General features: G+C 38.8%; 1 protein-coding gene across 3 annotated transcripts in view; it reads right to left on the minus strand.

Moving 5' to 3' along the window:
* Window positions 1–20,217, minus strand: part of VIRMA (vir like m6A methyltransferase associated) — a 64,764-nt gene that overhangs the window by 41,475 nt on the left and 3,072 nt on the right. Inside the window, exons 2-7 of one of the 3 annotated variants that reach the window (XM_077942376.1) lie at window positions 18,251–18,281; window positions 14,160–14,275; window positions 8,575–8,661; window positions 7,428–7,476; window positions 5,469–5,637; window positions 1,560–1,682 (exon numbers count right to left, since the gene is read on the minus strand). In XM_077942376.1, the coding sequence (XP_077798502.1) occupies window positions 1,560–1,682; window positions 5,469–5,637; window positions 7,428–7,476; window positions 8,575–8,661; window positions 14,160–14,275; window positions 18,251–18,274 (568 nt within the window). In that variant the 5' untranslated portion in view covers window positions 18,275–18,281. 3 annotated transcript variants of the gene reach the window in all.

Raw genomic sequence — 20,217 nt, forward strand, 5'->3', positions numbered from 1 at the left:
AGGTATATCTCCTAATGCTATCCCTCCCCGCTCCCCCCACCCCACAACAGGACCCGGTGTATGATGTTCCCCTTCCTGTGTCCAAGTGTTCTCACTGTTCAATTCCCACCTATGAGTGAGAACATACAGTGTTTGGCTTTTTGTTTTTGCAATAGTTTGCTGAGAATGATGGTTTCCAGCTTCATCCATGTCCCTACAAAGGACATGAACTCATCCTTTTTTATGGCTGCATAGTATTCCATGGTGTATATGAAGATACAGATTATTTTAATGGTTTAAATGACACAAGGCAGTAAGACTGGATATGGCAACTACTTAATGATATTTTGGATGATGTAGCTTATAAACACCCTAAAAAAAAAAGAATTACTCACCATTTCAAAAATATTGAGTATACATTGTACAACTTCTACAATGAGCAATAATAAAGTATACTATTAAGCCATTCCTTTTGTTTTTAGCTTTTAAGCAGCTATACAGATTTTTATCTTTTCCAATACATACTACTTATTTTTATTTTATTTTATTGAGTCTCACTCTGTCAGCCAGGCTGGAGTGTAGTGGCATGACCTCAGCTCACTGCAACCTCTGCCTCCTGGGCTCAAGCAATTCTCCTGCCTCAGTCCCCCGAGTAGCTGGGATTACAGGTGTGTGCCACTACACCTGGCTAATTTTTGTATTTTTAATAGAGATGGGGTTTCACCATGTTGGCCAGGCTGGTCTTGAACTCCTGACTTCAAGTAATCCACCCACCTCGGCCTCCCAAAGTGCTGGGATTACAGGTGTGAGCCACCACGCCCGGCCTATTTTTATTTTATTTTACTTTTATTTTTAATAGAGAAATGGTCTCCGTATGTTGCCCAGGCTGGTCTCACACTCCTGGGCCCAAGAGGTCCTCCTGCGTCAGCCTTCCAAAGTGCTAGGATTACAGGCATGAGCCACCACACCCAGCCCACTACTACTGCTTTTTAACTGGCACTCTTTTGTACATGTCACTACAGCAGAGTAGTGAGGTGGGAGCATTTCTTGAACCCGGGAAGTCAAGGCTGGAGTGAGCTGGGATGGCACCTCTGCACTCTAGCCTGGGTCACAGAGCAAAAACCTGTCTCAAAAAAAAAAAAAGAAAAAAGAAAAAGAAAAACACAAGGAAATACTGCACAGCATGGGGAGAGACTGCATCAAGATTTGATTACTAGCACCTAATTTCTTTTCTTTAATCAAAAAGCACTATTAGCCAGGCACAGTGGCTTATGCCTATAATCCTAACACCTTGTGAAGCTAAGGCAGATGGATCACTTTAGCTCAGGAGTTCCAGCCTGGGCAAAATAGTGAGACCCCATCTCCACATATATTTTAAAAATTAGCAAGGCGTGGTGATGCACACCTGTAGTCCCAGCTATTAGGAGGCTAAGGTGAGAGGATCACTTAAGCCCAGGTGGCCAAGACTGCAGTGAGCCACTGTACTTCAGCCTGGGCGACAGAGTGAGACCATCTCAAAACAAAAACAAAAACGTACTATTAACTAGGGGGGAAAACCTTAGCACTGGTTTTATTTATACCTGGCAGAGGCACAGGATCATCTTCATCATCATCAGGTGGAGGGGGTCCTGGAGGAGTTCTTGGTCCCCTTGGCTGCGGTCTTGGAGGGCTTCCATTAAACTGATCTTCTTTCTCCCCATCAGCTAGTGTTTTATGGGAGACAGAAAAAGAACTTTCAAATTACAGATGGCCCCCAAACAACATGGCTTTGAACTGTGTTTCAAACCAGTTACATGTGATTTTTTTTTAAAGCAAACAGAGATCTAAAATATGGTATTTGAGGATGCAAAATCTGCATATATATAAAGGGCTGACTTTCTGTATATGCAGGTTCCTCAAGGCCAATTTCAGGACTTGAGTATGCACAGATTTAGGTATACACAGATAGACCTAGAACAAATCAATCCCCAAGTAGAACAAAGATAACCATGTTAAAGTATAAGGAAATGAATGGGTGAAAAAATACCTTTCATCACTTGAGATTTTCATGTTCAGAAATAACTGATAATAAACTTTTTCTTCCTGGTGTCTTAGAAATTTTGCTAATTAATCTATATTAACATTAGAATTTCTGACTTCCCACATACTGAAAAAATACTTTTCATCATTTCAGACTTCTATCTTAAGAATTAACTGATGATAAACTCTTCCTTCCTGGCATCTTAACAGAAATTTTGCTAATTAATCTATACTGGTAACATTAGAATTTCTGACTTCTCACATACCAAAATATAATGTATACACTCTTAGGCTTGGACATAATCCCAAGCTTTTATTTTCATGCAAAAAAAATATGGGAATGTTCAGCTTTATTTGTGATAGCCAAAAAATAGAGACTACCCAAATGTCCTTCAACAGGTGAGCAGTTAAATAAATTTTGGTACATCTATACTGTGTAATACCACTCAGCAATAAAAAAGAACAAACTATTCATATATAATAAGTTGAACTTCAATGAAATTATGCTGAATGAAAAAAGTAAATCTCACAAAGATACTGCACGATTCCATTGATGTAAAATGTGTAAAATAATATAACTATAGAGATGGTGAACAGACCAGTGGCTGCCAAAGGCTAGCGATGGGTGGGATGAATATGGCTATAACGGGGTAATAGGCAATCTTGGGGCAATGGTGTAGTGAAGTTTGGAGTTTTCTTTGTTTTTTTGTTTTGTTTTGTTTTGAGATGGAGTCTTGCTCTGTTGCCCAGGCTGGAGTGCAATGGCACGATCTCGGCTCACTGCAGCCTCCACCACCAGGGTTCAAGTGATTCTCCTGCCTTAGCCTCCCAAGTAGCTGGGACTACAGGCATGCACCACCACGCCCAGCAAATTTTTGTATTTTTAGCAGAGATGGGGTTCCACCATGTTGACCAGGCTGGTCTCAAACTCCTGACCTCAAGTGATCCGCCCTCCTCAGCCTCCCAAAGTGCTGGGATTACAAGCGTGAGCCACGGCACCCAGCCCAGTTAAGTATTTTGATCATGGTGTTGGTTATGCAAGGCTGTACACATGACGTAAAAATGCAGAGTTACACGTACACAAACAAGTGCATGTCTAACTAGTGAAATCTGAATAAGCTCCACAGATTCACCAACACCAGTTTTCTGGTTTTGATATTATACTATATTTATAAAAGATGTTATCACTGGGGGAGGTTAAAGAGTGTACAGGACTTCCCTGTATATTTCTTTGCAACCTCCAGTCAATCTATAATTATCTCAAAGTAAAAAGTTAAGGGGCCAGGTGTGGTGGCTCACACCTATCAACCCAGCACTTTGAAGGGCTGCGTTGGGAGGATCACTCGAGGCTAGGTGTTTGAGACCAACTTGGGCAACATAGTGAGACCCAATCTCTACAAAAAAATGAATTGGGACGGAGGGTGGCACACGTCTGTAGTCCTAGCTACTCCACAGGGTGGGGTGGAAGGACTGCTTGAGTCCAGGATTACGAGGTTATATTGAGCTATGATCAGGCCACTGCACTCCAGCCTGGAAGACAGAACAAAATCCTGTTTCTAAAAACAAAAAAACGAAATTAAAAAAAAATTTAAATAAAAAGTTAAAAACACATGTATATATGTACTTAAGTGTCAATTTTAAAACAAATCAGTAAATTGAACAAATTTTTAGAGTAACCACTACATACGTCAGACACTATGATAAGACTGAAAACACAAATATATGTAAAACATACTTTCTATCCACAAGGAGCTCACGGTTTGGTAAAAAAAAAAAAAAAAAAAAACAAGCACAGAAAAATGAAGGACTAAAAGAAAAAGAAAACTGAAAGAGTAGCTATGCTTAGCAGGTAAGATGTAAGAAAAGTACAGTGTATGACCACCATCAGAAAAAAAAGAGCTCACACCACATTACTATATCAGGATTCAGAGAAACAAAGGTCATTTATAGTCACAAAAATGCTAATTATAAAGCAAAATATTATTCCTTTGTGACTTTAATTACAATTTCAAAATGCATTCTTGAAACTCCTTTTATTTATTCATCTTGTGTGTGGGTTTTAGTTTTTGTTTTTGAGACAGGGATTTGCTCTGTTGCCTAGGCTGGAGTACAGTGGCACAATCATGACTCACTGCAGTCTCAACTTCCCAGGCTCAAGGGGTCCTCCCACCTCGGCCTCCAGAGTAGCTGGACCGCAGGCACATGCCATCATGCCCAGCTAATTCTTTCTTTTGTTTTTTTTCATAGGGGCAGGTTCTCCCTATGTTGCCCAGGCTGGCCTCACACTCCTATAGGTTCAAGCAATCCTCCCATCTCAGCCTCCCAAAGTGTGAAGATTACAAGAATAAGCCACCATGCCCAGCCTATTTATTTATTTCTACAGATGGGAGTCTCACTATGTTGCCCAGAATGGACTCGAACTCCTGGGCTCAATCGATCCTTTTGCCTCAGCCTCTTGAGTAGCTGGGACCACAGATGCATATCACTGCAGCTGGCTATGAATCTCATTGTGTCAACTGCTTTTTTTTTTAATAGACATAGGGTCTCGCCATGTTGGCCAGGCTGGTCTTGAATTCCTGACCCCAAGCAATTCTCCCACTTCAGCCTCCCAAAGTGCTAGGATTACAGCCATGAGCCACTGCACCCAGCCTTGTGGTCAACTTCTCACAGTAATTAACACTGGAGTGAGAAGAGATTCTAAGAAACATGAGTCCAGCTGCCTACCTTCTGAAAGAAAGCCACTGAAGTTCTTATTTTTCTTGTTTCTAGTTAAGGAGCAAAAGGTTCTCAAAAGTGGAAGAAATCTACATTAGTTAAGATGTATATACCTAATCAAATTTTATATGCACTCTTGAAAAAAAAATGTCATTTATATAAGTACTCCGGGAATACACAAACTCCCTGCCTATTTTTCAATTCATTTACAAATAATTTTAATAGTAAACCATGAATAGTCACTGGATTGCATTGTCATTAAGATATTTTAAATGGGAAAAAATTCCCTTGGGTCAGTTTTAAAAGCTCTCTAGGAAAACAGAGGAAGAAAATAAAATGTCGCCACTTCAACATAAAAAGAAACTCTTATAGACAAGAATGGGAGACTAACAGATAGCTATCTTGTCAAGTCTTAAGCAAGGTTCAAAAGGTGAAAGAGGTGTGCTTGCTCACTCTCTCCTGCCAGTCCCTTACTTTCCCTCCCTCTCTCTCCCTCCCCTTCTCTCTCTTGCCTCCTCTTCTTTCCTTCTCTTCCTCCTATCACCCCCTCTTCCTCCCTCTCTCCCCCTCTGCCCCTCTGCTTCTCCCTCTCACCTCCTCTCTCCCTCTCCCCACTTTCCCCCTCTCTTCTTCCTCTCTCCCTCTCAAAAAATAAAACAAAACAAGAACAAAAGGTAGAAAAGCACTCTTCGAATCATTTTTTTTTACACCACGGATATAAGTTTCACTTGCAAAAGCAAATTTAAAATTCTCACCATGTTTTGGATTCCTTTTCAAACTTGGTTGTGGCTGGGGAGGTGGTGGAGGTGGAGGTGGTGGTGGTGGAGAGTCTCTGTCATGGCTTATCACTCTATCCACTGATCCATATATTGCCAGTGTCAAACAGTTATACCAGCCTCTTAGCACCAGACCATCAGTATTCACCTGATTTTTAGGGAGGGAAAAAAAAAATCTTTCAAACTCATGTTTTAAAATGCTAGAAGTTAGCTGATATCAAATTAGATTGTGGTTCAACTAAAGTCTTTAAAAGTATGCTGAAAATGCAAAGTCAACACAAAGTGAAATTCACCCAGGCACAGCTTTTAATGTGACTCTCCAGAGTTACCATAACTACACCCACACCTGTCCTAAGATTGTATCTCCCAGTCCTATGCTTTACGTCAACCTTGTTCAAAAGTATAACCAGACTCCAATCCAGGAGAAAAGAAATAAGAATAAAATTAAGTAGGAGTTATTGCTAATTAATAAATTAAACCCCAATAGGTACAGGGGTGGTAGAAGGGACCAAAAGCACAAATGATGCTCAGTCTCAAGAATGATAAAGTCCATAAAACTGCATAGCATTCTTCTCATAAGCCAAATTCATGCATGCAGGTATATTTTATGTACCCATATTGTACGTTAAAAAGTAAGTGAACTGGCCAGGTGCAGTGGCTCACGCCTGTAATCTCAGCACTTTGGGAGGCTGAGGTGGGTGGATCACAAGGTCAGGAGTTGAAGACCAGCCTGACCAAGATGGTGAAACCCCGTGCCTACTAAAATTACAAAAATTAGCCGGGCCTGGTGGAAGGCACTTGTAATCCCAGATAATCAGGAGACTGAGGCAGAGAATTGCTTGAACCCAGAAGGTGGAGGTTGCAGTGAGCCAAGATCACACCACTGCACACTCTAGCCTGGGCGACAGAGCAAGACTCGGTCTCAAAAAAAAAAAAAAAAAAAAAAAAGTAAGGGAACCCAGAGGCATTATACAAATGGTTTTTGCAAACAAACTTTCTCCTAAAAAGATTAAAGACTTTTGCCAATGCCATTAACCTTCAGTATTTCCCTATAAGATAAAAATAACTTTATGCTTTTTAGAGTTTACCTACATTAATAGCTAGATCTTCATAATTAAGAGAGCAGATATTGTCATTCCCTTTTAGGAAATAAGAAAACCAGAGCACGTGAAGAAGAGCCTGCAATAGAAACCAAAGGCCCTGACTTCAGAGTTCTGTTTCCACCCCACCATGTTGGGTAAAGATGAAGTTATAAGTGTTACCAGGGCCCCTTCTGGAGGCACAACAAGGAAAAAAAGAAATTAATATTTCTTTGTTAGACTATACAGGGAAACTGTGGACCAGAAGAAGGGTTCGAAGACCAGCCAAGGATTGACAGACTGAACAGAAATCCCACTGGAAGGAAGATAAACAGGTAACAAAGACAATTTGCAGTCTAAACAGGATACAAATGATTTAATACCCATCCCCCCCAAAACCAAACAGCAAGCTGAGTAGCACCATACCAGGTCATAATTATGTTTGCATTCCAAATCTGCCACTAAATGCTTCCAGCATGGCATCTGGCATATCAAGAAAAAAGGCATACATTTTATAGGAAAGGAAAAATATGAAATACGTACTTTTAAAAGAAACTTTAATTAAGGCACAGTAGTGTCTAATAACAATTTGCCTGCCTGTCATCTTCTGAACTTGCCTATCTAAATGAAAGATGGTAAAGCACAAATGCTGGCCTCTTCTTGACTCGAAAGAGGAAGAAAGAGCTTTATAGGTAAAAAACATTACGACGTCTTTACTGCATTATAAAATAGTGTCTAGATGCTAGAAGAATCAGATAAGAGATGACATTCTGCAACACTGATTTATATGGATCAAAAACTTTAAATGGAGTTGAGAGCAAATAGTAATGACAAGTTGAAAACTGACTTCCATAATTACCTTTGAGTTAGGTCTAAAGATGATGGAAGTATTCTCATCATATTCCAGGCTGTCAAGAGAGTAGAAATAAATATGTAAGCTCAAACACTGAACATCACAGTTCACGAAGATGTCTTTCTAGATTCAAATATTTTAATATAATCAAATGCTAGATTTTTGTTTTGATTCAATAAACCAAAGTTTGAGTTTAATGTACTGCCCCCCAAAATGTGATAAAGAAAAAAATAAATCAATCCCAGATTCTGAATTAATTGCTTTGGGGTTAGTATGGACATCAGTAAATTTTTAAAAGCACACCAGGTAATTCTAATGTACGGCCAGAGTAAAGAACCACTTTGCATTACAGTCATACAAAAATGTAGACTACAACCAAAATTTAAGAAAAGCACCTGTTTTTATTAAGTAGGTACTGACATAAAAACACCTCCAAATACTAAAAATTACCTGCTTCAAATTATCTAAGGTTTCCCTTCACTTAAAAAAAGAGTTAAATTATTAACATAATTTAATAATAAATGAGAAGGATCAATAACAGAATGAGTGATGTCTAAGAAACTGTTAATTCCTGACAGGAATAGACATTTTCTCATTTTTAAGCTGCCTTTAATTTTTTTTTATTTTATGAGTTCTAACTAAACCCATTTGTTTGCAGACATCATAACAACAGGTTTAATAATACCTAACCTGAAAAAAAACTACGTAGCATGTACTAAATAATCAAAAAAGGGGTTATCTACTTACAAAAGTTTCATTTTACAAAATGTGGCTATGGAATTGTAAATTGCACAGTAGTGTGATGTGAAAGACACATATAAAATATTAGTTCTCAATGTGTCTATATTAGAATCAAAAATATTTTCCAAATTAGAAGGTTACTATCATGTGTGAAAGTATCATGTATATAAGAAAGGCATGCATGAGTAACAAGTTAACAAACAATGTCTGTTTCACACATTTAAATTTTTACTTTATAAACTCAACATCTCCTTAGGAGTTCGACATTTCTTTACTACAGCCTTGACACAATTAAACCCTGTGTTCTTGGGTCTACCAGCAGATATATCCTTTTCTTCTATCTAAATAATCAATTAAAAGGTGTTGCTTACTAACTCATGAGTTCTGGTGAAATTATCTAGCAGGTACATACCTTCCCAACCTATCGAAAACAGGGGCACTTGGTTTGCTTACATTGTTGAAGAATAAGTCTAATTGAAATGTATGCGGAGATGTCTCTCTGTGAATGAAACAAAGTTGAAACATCAGCCTTTGTAACAAATACTTAACCTAAATTAAAACAAATAACACAGTAAGTACAAAGTTAAGAGCAATTCTAGAATTAGAATATGATATTCCTAAGATTTAAATAACAAAAATATAGTTAACTATGATATTGTATGTAATTTTATTTACATCCAATCTCAAGTAGCCAACAGCTCCTTTTAAGTATTATTGAATATCAAATTTTAATCAAGTATATTTTGCATGCTATCACTATTCCTATTTTTTTTTGAGACGGAGTTACAGTGTTTCGCTCTTGTTACCCAAGCTGCAGTGCAATGGCAGGCACGATTTCACGATCTCGGCTCATGGCAACCTCTGCTCTTGGGTTCAAGCAATTCTCCTGCCTCAGCTTCCTGAGCAGCTGGGATTACAGGCACGCACCACCACGCCCAGCTGATTTTTTTGTACTTTTAGTAGAGATGGGGTTTCGCCATGTTAGCCAGGCTGGTCTCAAACTCCTGACCTGAGGTGACTCACCCGCCTCGGCCTCCCAAAGTGCTGGGATTATAGGTGTGAGCCACTGTGTCTGGCCTCCCCTTCCTTTTAGAGACAGTCTTGCTTTCTTGCCAGGCTGGAGTGCAGTGGTGTGACTATAGCTCACTGTAACCTCCAGCTCCCAGACTCAAACAATCCTCCTGCTTCAGCCTCCCAAGTAGCTGGGACTACAGGTATATGCCACTACACTGGTCTAATTTTTTTTTTTTTTTTAAGTAGAGACAAGGTATTACTATGTTGCCCAGGCTGGTCTCGAATCAAGCTCCTAAACTCAAGTGATCCTCCCACGTCAGCCTCCCAAAGTGCTGGGATTCAGGCATAAGCTGCTGCACCATGCCTGTGACCTTTCATTAACAAAAGAATCAGGGATTAGCTAACTTCCAGTTGTATAATTACAATTTCAACTTAATCCACATTAATACAAGACTATAATAGTAATGTTAGCATCAGAGCCCTAAGTTGTGACTTAAAGCCAATTGATATTTGTACAGCAGCAATTTACAAAAATATTTCAGGGTTTCTAAAAATAGATTTGGTTAATATCAGAGCTTATTTAATTTGCATTAGACTAAAATCTTGCTACCCTTTATGTAAAAGATATTATACCATAGCACCCTTGGTTGAAATTCCTCAAATTCAACTAAAATCTTGACTTTGAACACCATATGCTTTATTCTTGTTCACTTATATAAAAATCCAAATGTTAGTAACTATAATGTCTAGAGTACTATCAAAGAGTTTCCTGTATGCACTTCTGGTAGAAGCACAAACAGGCATAATCGTTCTGAAAAGCAACGTGGCAATAAAATTCAGTAGACTAAGAAAATGTTCACATCAAGCTACTATTTGAAAGTATCCCACAAATTTCATGTACTGGAAATTTAATCCCCAATGCAACAGTGTTGGGAGGCAAGCCTAACAAGAGGCAACTAGGTCATGAGGACTCTGCCCTCATGAATGAATGAATGCTGTTATCTGGGGAGTGGATTAGTTACTGTGACAGTATGCTTGTTAACAAAACAAGTTCTGCTCCCTTTTGCTCTCTTGGGCTCTCTGGCTCTTGCCTTCCACCATGAAATGAAGCTGCAAGAACGTTCTTGCCAGATTGCTGGCACCTTGATACTGGCCTTCCCAGTCTCCAGAACTTTGAGATAAAAATTTCTTTATAAATTATCCAGTCTGTGGTAGTCTGTTAAAGTAACACAAAATGGACAGAGACACACCACTTGATGTACTTTTTTCTAGAAAGCGTTTCTACAGAAAACCTTGATATTTGAACAGATTTTTTCAAGAGGATATTCATCATACTATTACTTGTAATTTGAAAACTAAAAACCATCTAATGATCACCACATAGGAGACTAATCAAATATATTTATAGTATAGTCATTCATTAGACTATGTAGCTATTAGAAATCATAAAATCAAATAATATTTAATGATGTAAAAGTACTCCTGATATCTTATAAATGAAATAAAGGAATACATAAAACACTAAAAAGTAACAGCAAAATAACAACATACATTTGCCTTACCCAAATTCAATCACAAGCGCCCAACAACTCTAGTCTCTTCCTCTTACCCTTCTTTACTACTTTTTCTTTTCTTTCTTTTTTTTTTTTTGAGAGGATTCTTGCTCTTGTCACCTAGGCTGGGGTGCAGTGGTACGATCTCGGCTCACCACAACCTCCGCCTCTCAGGTTCAAGCGCTCCTCCTACCTCAGCAACCCAAGTAGCTGAGACTACAGACACGTGCCTTCAGGTCCGGCTGATTTTTGTATTTTTAATAGAGATGGGGTTTTACCATGTTGCCCAGGTTGGTCTCGAACTCCTGACCTCGGCTGATCCACCCATCTCACCCTCCCAAAGTGCTGGGATTACAGGCATGAGCCACTGCACCTGATCCCTCTTGGCCCTTCTTTAAACTAGACCCTGGACTTCAGTATCTCCAGAAAAGGAAAAAGAGCTAAAATACAAACTCTTTCTTTACTTTTGAGACCCCAAAGGCTCAGGTCCTGGTCACTGAAAAACGATTTAAAGAATCAAAGGAAATCTGACTGCACTAAACAGTCATCTTACAACTCGGCGACTCTAAAAAACCTAACCTCATGTAAGGTATCATATTTGCAAAAAGTAATAATAAAATAGATATACAAGCATACATATATATATGTATGAACACACACACACACACAAACACACATTAAAAATATACATCAAATGTTAAGATACTCTTGGAACAGAGGAATTAAAATTATTATTATTACTTTTTTTTTTTTTTGAAACACAGTCTTGCTTTGTCACCCAAGCTGGAGGGCAATGGCACAATCACAGCTCACTGCAACTTTGAACTCCTGGGTTCAAGCAATCCTCCCACCTCAGCCTCCCAAGTAGTGAGGACTACAGACATGAGCCACCACGCCCAACTAATTTTTAAATTTTTTGTAGAGATGGGGGTCTCCAAACTCTTGGTCTCAAGTGATCCTCCTGCCTCGGCCTCCCAAAGTGCTGGGATTAGCGGCCTGAGCCACCCACCCTACCAGAATAAAGAGATTAAAGGGATTTTAATTTTATCTAAGCATTTCTAAATTTTATAATGAGAAAAAACACTATTATAAAGTATGCCCACAAATATTACTTGATCTCTAACACTGCTTTCAACTTTCAGATTCTGGTCTTCCTGGCTCTTTTTTCTTTCTTTTTTTTAAGATGGAGTCTTGCTCTGTTGCCCAGACTGGAGTGCAATGTTGCGATCTCAGATCACTGCAACCTCCACCCCCCAGGTTCTGACGATTCTCCTATCTCAGTCTCCTGAGTAGCTGGGATTACAGGTGCGCACCACCATAGCTGGCTAATTTTTGTGTTTTTAATAGAGACATGGTTTCACCATGTTGACTAGGCTGGTCTCAAACTAGTGACATCAAATGATCTACCTGCCTCAGCCTCCCATAGTGCTAGGATTACAGGCATAAGCCACCATGCCCGGGCCTCACTCTTACATTTGTTTTATTGCGTTAATACTTTATTTTACTGTTCCATAGCATACTATTCATGTATAAATTTGTTTCTGATACTTTATGTTTAGAGTTATTACAACATGAAAAGCCACACATCTCCAGCTAAGAAAAAGGAAGAGGATTAGGATAACAGAAAATGAAACAAATAATCCTACCAATGGCAGCTAATTGCTGAAATCCAACTTGTCTGCTATGGTAGCCAGCCTCTAAGATGGCCCCAATGACACTTGCTTCCTGGTATTCACACCCTATGTGGTAGGGTGTACACCCTATGTAGGCCCCTCCCTCACTGTAGCAGCAGAATATGTAACCTACAGAATATGGTAAAGATGATAATACGTCACCTTCTGATGTTAAGTTATAAAACACACTGCCTGTGGCTTCTTTCTTGGGCATGCTCTCTCACTCTTAGATCACTCACTCTGGAAGAAGCCGCGTCATGACATGAACAAGCCCATGGAGAGGATCTCCTGGCAAAGAAGTGAAGCCTCCTGCCAGCAGCCCCGTGAGTGAGCTACCAAGCAAATTCTTCAGCCCCAGTCTATATCTTGACTACAATTTCACAAAAGAACCTGAGCCAGCTAAGCAACTCCCAGAATCCTGACCCTCAGAAACAATGTGAGATAATAAATGTGAAGTTTTAAGCTGCTAAATTTGCTATACTTTGTTATGGAGCAATAAATGACAAACTTTCTTTGGCCAAAAGCAGTACAATTAGAGAAGACTGTTGGATATACTATCATTATCCAATCTTTCTCATTCTACACAAAGCTCCCTTTATAGGAAAATCAGGAAGAAACATATAGGAAAACATGAGTCAATTTTCTTAAACATTGAAAAAAATATATGAGTCAATTATAATGATCCTCCACTATAAACATTAAAGATTTTTCTTGTTGTGTATCTTTTAATTTTTGAATGGCGCCTATGAAGACTTTATACCTATTTCTACAAACAATGAACTATTTTCCACAATTATGAAGAAACAAGCCCTTAACTTTGAATCTGTCCCATAACACGCATCACAAAGTAGCTAGTTTAACTCTTTTTTTTTTGAGACACAGTTTCATCTTGTTGCCCAGGCTGGAGTGTAATGACACAATCTGAGTTCACCACAACCTACACCTCCCACATTCAAGCAATTCTCCTGCCTCAGCCTCCCGAGTAGCTGGAATTACAGGCATGCACCACCATGTCTGGCTAATTTTGTATTTTTAGTAGAGACAGGGTTTCTCCATGTTAGCCAGGCTAGTTTCGAATTCCCGACCTCAGGTGATCCTCCCGCCTCGGCCTCCCAAAGTGCTGGGATTACCAGTCCCAAAGTGCTAGGTCAGACCAGTCTGACCAATATTGTGAAACCCCGTCTCTACTAAAAATACAAAAAATTAGCCAGGTATGGTAGCGGGGTAATCCCAGCTACTCAGGAGGCTGAGGCAGGAGACTCGTTTGAACCCGGGAGGCAGAGGGTGCAGTCAGCCAAGATCACGCCATTGCATTCCAGACGGGACAACAAGAGCAAAACTCCATCTCAAAAAAAAAAAGGTAGCAATAACGGTAATAATAGTAAAATACACTTGTAAATATTTCAACTAATTCCCACTTATTTTCAAGAGAAAAATCAGGTTAAAAATACTTCATCTACCTGGTTATACCATCCCAGAATATTTTAGAAAATGTAAACCTAACACCATCAGTTAAAAAAAAATGAATAAAGAAAAATCTTACCTAGTACACAGGTCAAATAATTACTGTTTTCAGGTTTAAGATGATATATGCATTATACAGAAAATATAGACCTAATTACAATGCAGCATAACCATAACTGAATAGTTTCAGGATTTTATTACTTGTAAAATATTCCCTTACATTTTTGCATTTAAGAATATGTTTCTAAGAAATCTTTTACCAAAAAATACTTTTAAAAAGAGAGTTGACTTACCCATATGCTCTATTGTCTGGCAGACTGCTATGGGCTCTTACTCCTGGGGGTATGACTCGGACTTCATTGATATAAACCACACATGGAAAACGAACCACATCTATATGAGAACTTTGCTGTAACAAAAAAAAGGCCGGAGGGGGAAGGGTGCGGAACATTCTGTAAAACAGTTTCTCTATTCAAATTTTATTCATTCACAATGTCACATATAACCTTAATATTCCATATCATTAAATATCATTAAATATATTATATTATTTACAGTGTTGTATAAATAGCTGGTAAGATGTACCTACTTAAGTTTCTCGATTTGCATAACATTTTCTGCCATGCATTTACCTCCCTGCTGATGTTTTGCTTAGACTAATACAGACCCAGAGTCCCTTATCTGAAATCTCTGGAGCCAAATGCCTTTTAGAATCCTGACTTTTAGATTTCTAGAAAGATAATATAATCCAAATACTGCATATTACTTTAGACCCCCCAGTGGCTTCTGCAGCAGCACCCTGTAATCAAAACACCAATATTTCTGCAGCCACACGTATCAACATTCACACTAAATAAAGATTATAACAAGCACCATATCAGTTCAGATTAGACTGCATGGCCAAAGGAATTCAGGGCAGGGTTTTTTTGTTTTTGGTGGAGGTTTTTTTTTGCCATTTTTGAGTTTCTGAATTATAGATAAGAAACTGTAAATCTGTACATAGATCAGCTTACTTTGTTAAACTTATATACCAACCAATATCAAGGGATCAGGGAAAGCATTTAGGTACTGAATAGTTGAAATAAACCCCTCCTAAAATTTAAAAAAATAAATCACAAACTAAGAGTTTATTATAAAAAAAAAAATAGAAGTAGAGGTGCATGCCTGTAGCCCTAACTACTCAGGAGGTTGAGGTAGGAGGATCACTTGAGCCCAGGAGTTTGAGGCTACAGTTGAGTTATGATATGATTGCCTCACTCACTCCAGCCTGGGTGACAAAGTAAGACTCCATCTCTGGGGAAAAAAGAAAAACAAACAAAAAAAGAAACAGCATAAATTATATCTAGTATACACTTACCTCTATCATTTGACACAGGATTAGGCAAATATAATTCTTATTTTCAATAATTAAAAAGAGAGTTTTCGCATTGTTTTTGGACAATTTTATGTCAACTTTTCCTAGTACTTCAGTCAACTGTCATTACCTAGTGGTCAAAGTTCATCATGAGAAGAATGGCTCACATTATTTGCATCTAGAAAGACTGAGTCTCTCCATAAAAAATATCATGCTTAACAACAATGAATTTAAGGATTTACAAATAGCCATTCAAAATCTATTTTATTTGTATATAAAAGAGTTTCTGTATTTGTTGCTACCAGTTCTATTAAATATTTATTTCTAAATATGTATTAAATGTCGACTATGTTCCAAAGTATGCTAGTTCTGAGGCTACAAAGACAAGACACAATCTCTGCCATTATCGAACAGACAATCTATTGTGGTAGACAAGTGAATTGCCAAGATACAGACTCACAAAGGACACTATGAAAATTCAGAGGGGTATTTAGGTCCCCAGCCCAGGTTGTAGGCAAACAAGGAGAAAGCATGCACAAAAGGAATGCAAATAAGAACTTGGAAGGTTCACAAAAGTGCAGGCCAGGAGCCATGGCTCACACCTTTAATCCCAACACTTTGGAGGTTGGGGCAGGAGGATCACTTGAGGGCAGGGTTCGAGAAGATTAGTCTGGGCAATATAGGAAGATGCTGTGTCTATAAAAAGTTTAAAAATCAGTTGGGCATGGTAGCACATGCCTGTAGTCCCAGCTACTCAGGAGACTGAGGTGGGAGGATCACTTATGCCCAGGAGGTTGAGGCTGCAGTGAGTCGTGATAGCACCACTGCACCCCATCCTAAGCAACAAAGCGAGATTCTGTCAAAAAAAAAAAAAAAAAAAGGAAAGAAAGAAATTGCAAATATAGTTCATCATAGCTAGAGGGCAGAATAGCAAAATAGGGGAGGAAAGCAGAGAAGAGTAGCTAAGGACAACCAACAGAATTACAAAACCAAGATTTTCATCCACAGTCAGAAGACAATTCCAAACCTGTATCTCCAACTAGGACCTCTATCCTGAGCCCCAGGCTACTATATCCAACTGCCCACTCGGCCTCTCCATTTCAATGTCCCTCGTGCACTAAACTCAACAAATCCAAACTGAATTTCTCCTACATCAGTGATGGCATCACCATCCACATATTGCCCAAGACATTATCATCCTGGACTTCTCATCCTCTCTCATCTATATCATCTATCTATTCAAACACCAAATCCTATTGATTAAAGCTCTCCTCCATTCTGGCTGTCACTCCTTTAGTTCCATATACTACACCACTCCAATATGAATTACAGCAATAGGAACCTAACTGATTTTGTGCTTCTTTTTTAAGTTTTGTTTCTTAAATTTTTATTTCAATAGTTTTTAGGATACAGGTGGTTGTTTACATGGATAAGTTCTTTAATGGTGATTTCTGAGATCTTAGTGTACCTGTCTCCCAAGCAGTGTGCACTGTACCCAATATGTAGTCTTTATCCCTCACCCCCATCCCAACCTTCCCTCTCCGAGTCCCCAAAGTCTAGTATATCATTCTTATGACTTTGCATCCTGTGCTTCTTTCTTGTCTCCCATCAACCCATTCTCCTATTGAAGTATGGTCTTTCTAAACTATACATGTACCACTCCCCTGATCCTTACTGCCGCCAAGCAAAATTCCTAGGTCTTAAAACAAGACTGGCTTCTTTATCACTCCAAACTTACATCCCTAGCCTATCATGCTTTTTATCATTTTCATGCCCTCACTCATGATGTTCTCTCTGCTCGAAATCCATCACATCCCTCTGCCCCAACTCCTTGTACAAGTAAACTTTCTCTTGAAAGCTGAGCCAGATCAAATCTAGATAGGTGCCTCTCCTCCTAGTGCCTAAAGTCCTTTATCTAGCTGAATTGTAACTGCCTCTTATCTCTCCCATTAGACTATGTGTTTAAAGAAGACAGACCTATGTCTTAGTTTACTGCATATTCATAGTACCTAGCATATTCATTTAATAAACGAATTTTTAATAGGCACTTGATTAATGGTTATTGAATTGTGTTTTCAGAGAAATAAAAACAAAGCCTAGGAAAACAGGTTGACAGTGGGAAATCATGGAAGGTTCATGATCAGGAGTGTAACAGGAATATGAAGACTGGTCAGATTCCACAACTCTGAGCCACAATTATCTTTGGAAGGAGTCATTTACCTGCATGTTTAAAGGTCACAGCATAACTGTTTCCCTTCCTTATTCTTCTATCCCTGCAATTATCTTCTCTTTCTACCCTCTCCTTTAGCTATCACATCTACTGCTACCACTTCCTTTTCCATTTCTGCAGATGAGTTCCTAATTGGTTTCCTACAGTCATTTTTAAATGACCTCTAAAATACAGGACTTTCTAATATTGACCTACTCTCCTAGGACTCTATTTTAACCCAGCACTTCCACACTTGAAAGTAATATTTAAAAATTAACTAAAAATGTATAAAACAATTTAGCTTCAAGAATATTACACACCACTGTAAAGTCAGAAACCTAAATATATGAGAATATATATATATATATTCTCATTCTCATTATCAAATGTATGAGAATATATATAAATAGTAGCATTAACATCCTAGCACTTTGGGAGGCCAAGACAGGAGGATCACCTGAGGCCAAGAGTACAAGACCAGCCTGGCAACACAGTAACACCCCATCTCCACAAAAAAAAAAACTTTAAAAACTAGACGGGCATGGTGGTGTGCACCTATAGTCCTAGCTAATCAGGAGGCTGAGGCAGGAGGATCACTTAAGCCCAGGAAGAAGTTGTAGTAAGCCATAAGCACACCACTGCACTCCAACCTGGGCAACACAGCAAGACCCTGTTTCAAAAAATATATATAGCATTACCACTTAAAGAATATTACACAGCCAATTAAAAAGAATATTATATAGAATATCTAAGGAAAGAAACAAGATGGTTAGGGGACAGTGAGGAGAGAGACTTACTTTTTACCATATACCCTTTTGTACCTTTTGTATTTGTACCTCATACATGTATTACCTAGTCAAAAAAAAAAAAGAGAAAATTTTTAAAAATAAGCTTACTTTAAAAATATTATATAAGTATACTACTTCTTGATTCACAAAGACGTACAACACATTGTTAGGTGAAAAAAGAAACCACAAAACAGTATTACAGTATTGTAATATTAACGTGGGCAATGGGTGTATACATTTAAGTATAATAATCACTAGAGGATTTGGAAAAACGTTAATATAAAGACAGTTGTGAATTACAGCTACAAAATACAAAGAAAAAGCTGATTACAATAGGGAGACATACAGAAAGGAAATTAATTCATTTATCAACAGGAATATACAAATACAATAGCTTTCCACTCATATACTTGTTTATCAAATAATCTTGCTTAAATCTGATTTTAACTTAAACAATTTTTTCTAATATTGTATATGCTAACATTGGAGAGATATTTTGCTTTTTTATTTTATTTTACTTTATTTTTGAGACACAGTCTCGCCCTGTCACCCAGGCTGGAGTGCAGTGGCGCAATCTAGGCTCACTGCAAGCCCCATCTCCCAGGTTCACGCCATTCTCCTGCCTCAGCCTCCCAAGGAGCTAGGACTACAGGGGCGTGCCACCACACCCAGCCAATTTTTTTGTATTTTTAGTAGAGACAGGAATTCACCAGGTTAGCCAGGATGGTCTCGATCTCCTGACCTTGTAATCCACCCACCTCGGCCTCCCAAATTGCTGGGATTACAGGCATGAGACACCGCGTTTGCTATGTTGCCCAGGCTGTCCTCCAACTCCTGGGCTCAAGCGATCCTCCCACTTCAGCCTCTCAGGCTGGGGCTACAGGCACACATGTCACGACACCTGGCTTATCTTGCATTCTTGATTTGTAATGTTAAGTGTTTTTTCATTCACAGGAACACTATTCCCTCACAATGAAATTGTCTTTTAATAAGTTTAACTGCTTGTCTTCTGAACTCAGTAGCTTGGCCTTATAAATGTGTATCAGTTCTTTACGTGGGGAAGAGGAAATTATTGGTAAAATAAGTACAATACCAAAAAAAGAGCTGTTAATGGTAGCTGGCAATAAGGACTCCCTGTGTGAAACTAAAAAATGTCTCTTCTCTACCGTATTACAAATTCCTTTGAAATCAAGGGCAATGGGTTTTGTTCTGACTTGTATTGCCCCTCCTAAAGCCATACCCTCACCTCCAAAAGTGTTTTTCATAAATAATTGTTAAACAGATTCTCAGCTTCCTATGGGGCAAAGTAATCTGGCTAATTATCCCATTCCCATCAAACTCACTTCCACACTCTTACCATCATTAGTCCCACTAGTTCTCCTGTCTCTAAAACTAGAATTCTACCATTTTTAACTACCCTATCTCCTTCACACAATCAGTTGCCATCCTGTCAATTCTATACTCGAAATCTGTATATATCCAAAAGATGTATAAATCCTCTCCTATGTAGTTCCACTGGGACATAGCATAGCACTGATTTAGAGCCAGAAAAATGTGTGATGGTGGATCTTAATCTAGCTATGTTATTTTAGTAAAGTCACCTAATCTCTCAAGCTCAGTTTCCTTATCTACAAAATATAGATGACTACCTTTGAAAACTCAGCGTGGGCCCTGCAGTGGCTCACGCCTGTAATCTTTGCACTTTGGGAGGCTGAGGTGGGAGAATCGCTTGAGCTCAGGAATTCAAGACCAGCCTGGGCAACATGGCAAAACACCACCTCCACAAAAAAACTAAAAAATTAGCCAGGCGTGTTGGTGCACAACTGTAGTCCCAGCTACTCGGGAGGCAGAGATGGAAGGATCGATTGAGCCCCGGTGGCAGAAATTGCAGTAAGCCGTGATCGCAGCACTGCACTCCAGTTTGGGTGACAGAGCAAGACCTAGTCTCAAAAAAAAAAAAAAAAGAAGAAAAACTGATGGAAGGACCAGAGATGATTTAC

Source organism: Macaca mulatta, chromosome 8 (assembly GCF_049350105.2).
Source record: "Macaca mulatta isolate MMU2019108-1 chromosome 8, T2T-MMU8v2.0, whole genome shotgun sequence".
Taxonomy (NCBI): domain Eukaryota; kingdom Metazoa; phylum Chordata; class Mammalia; order Primates; family Cercopithecidae; genus Macaca; species Macaca mulatta.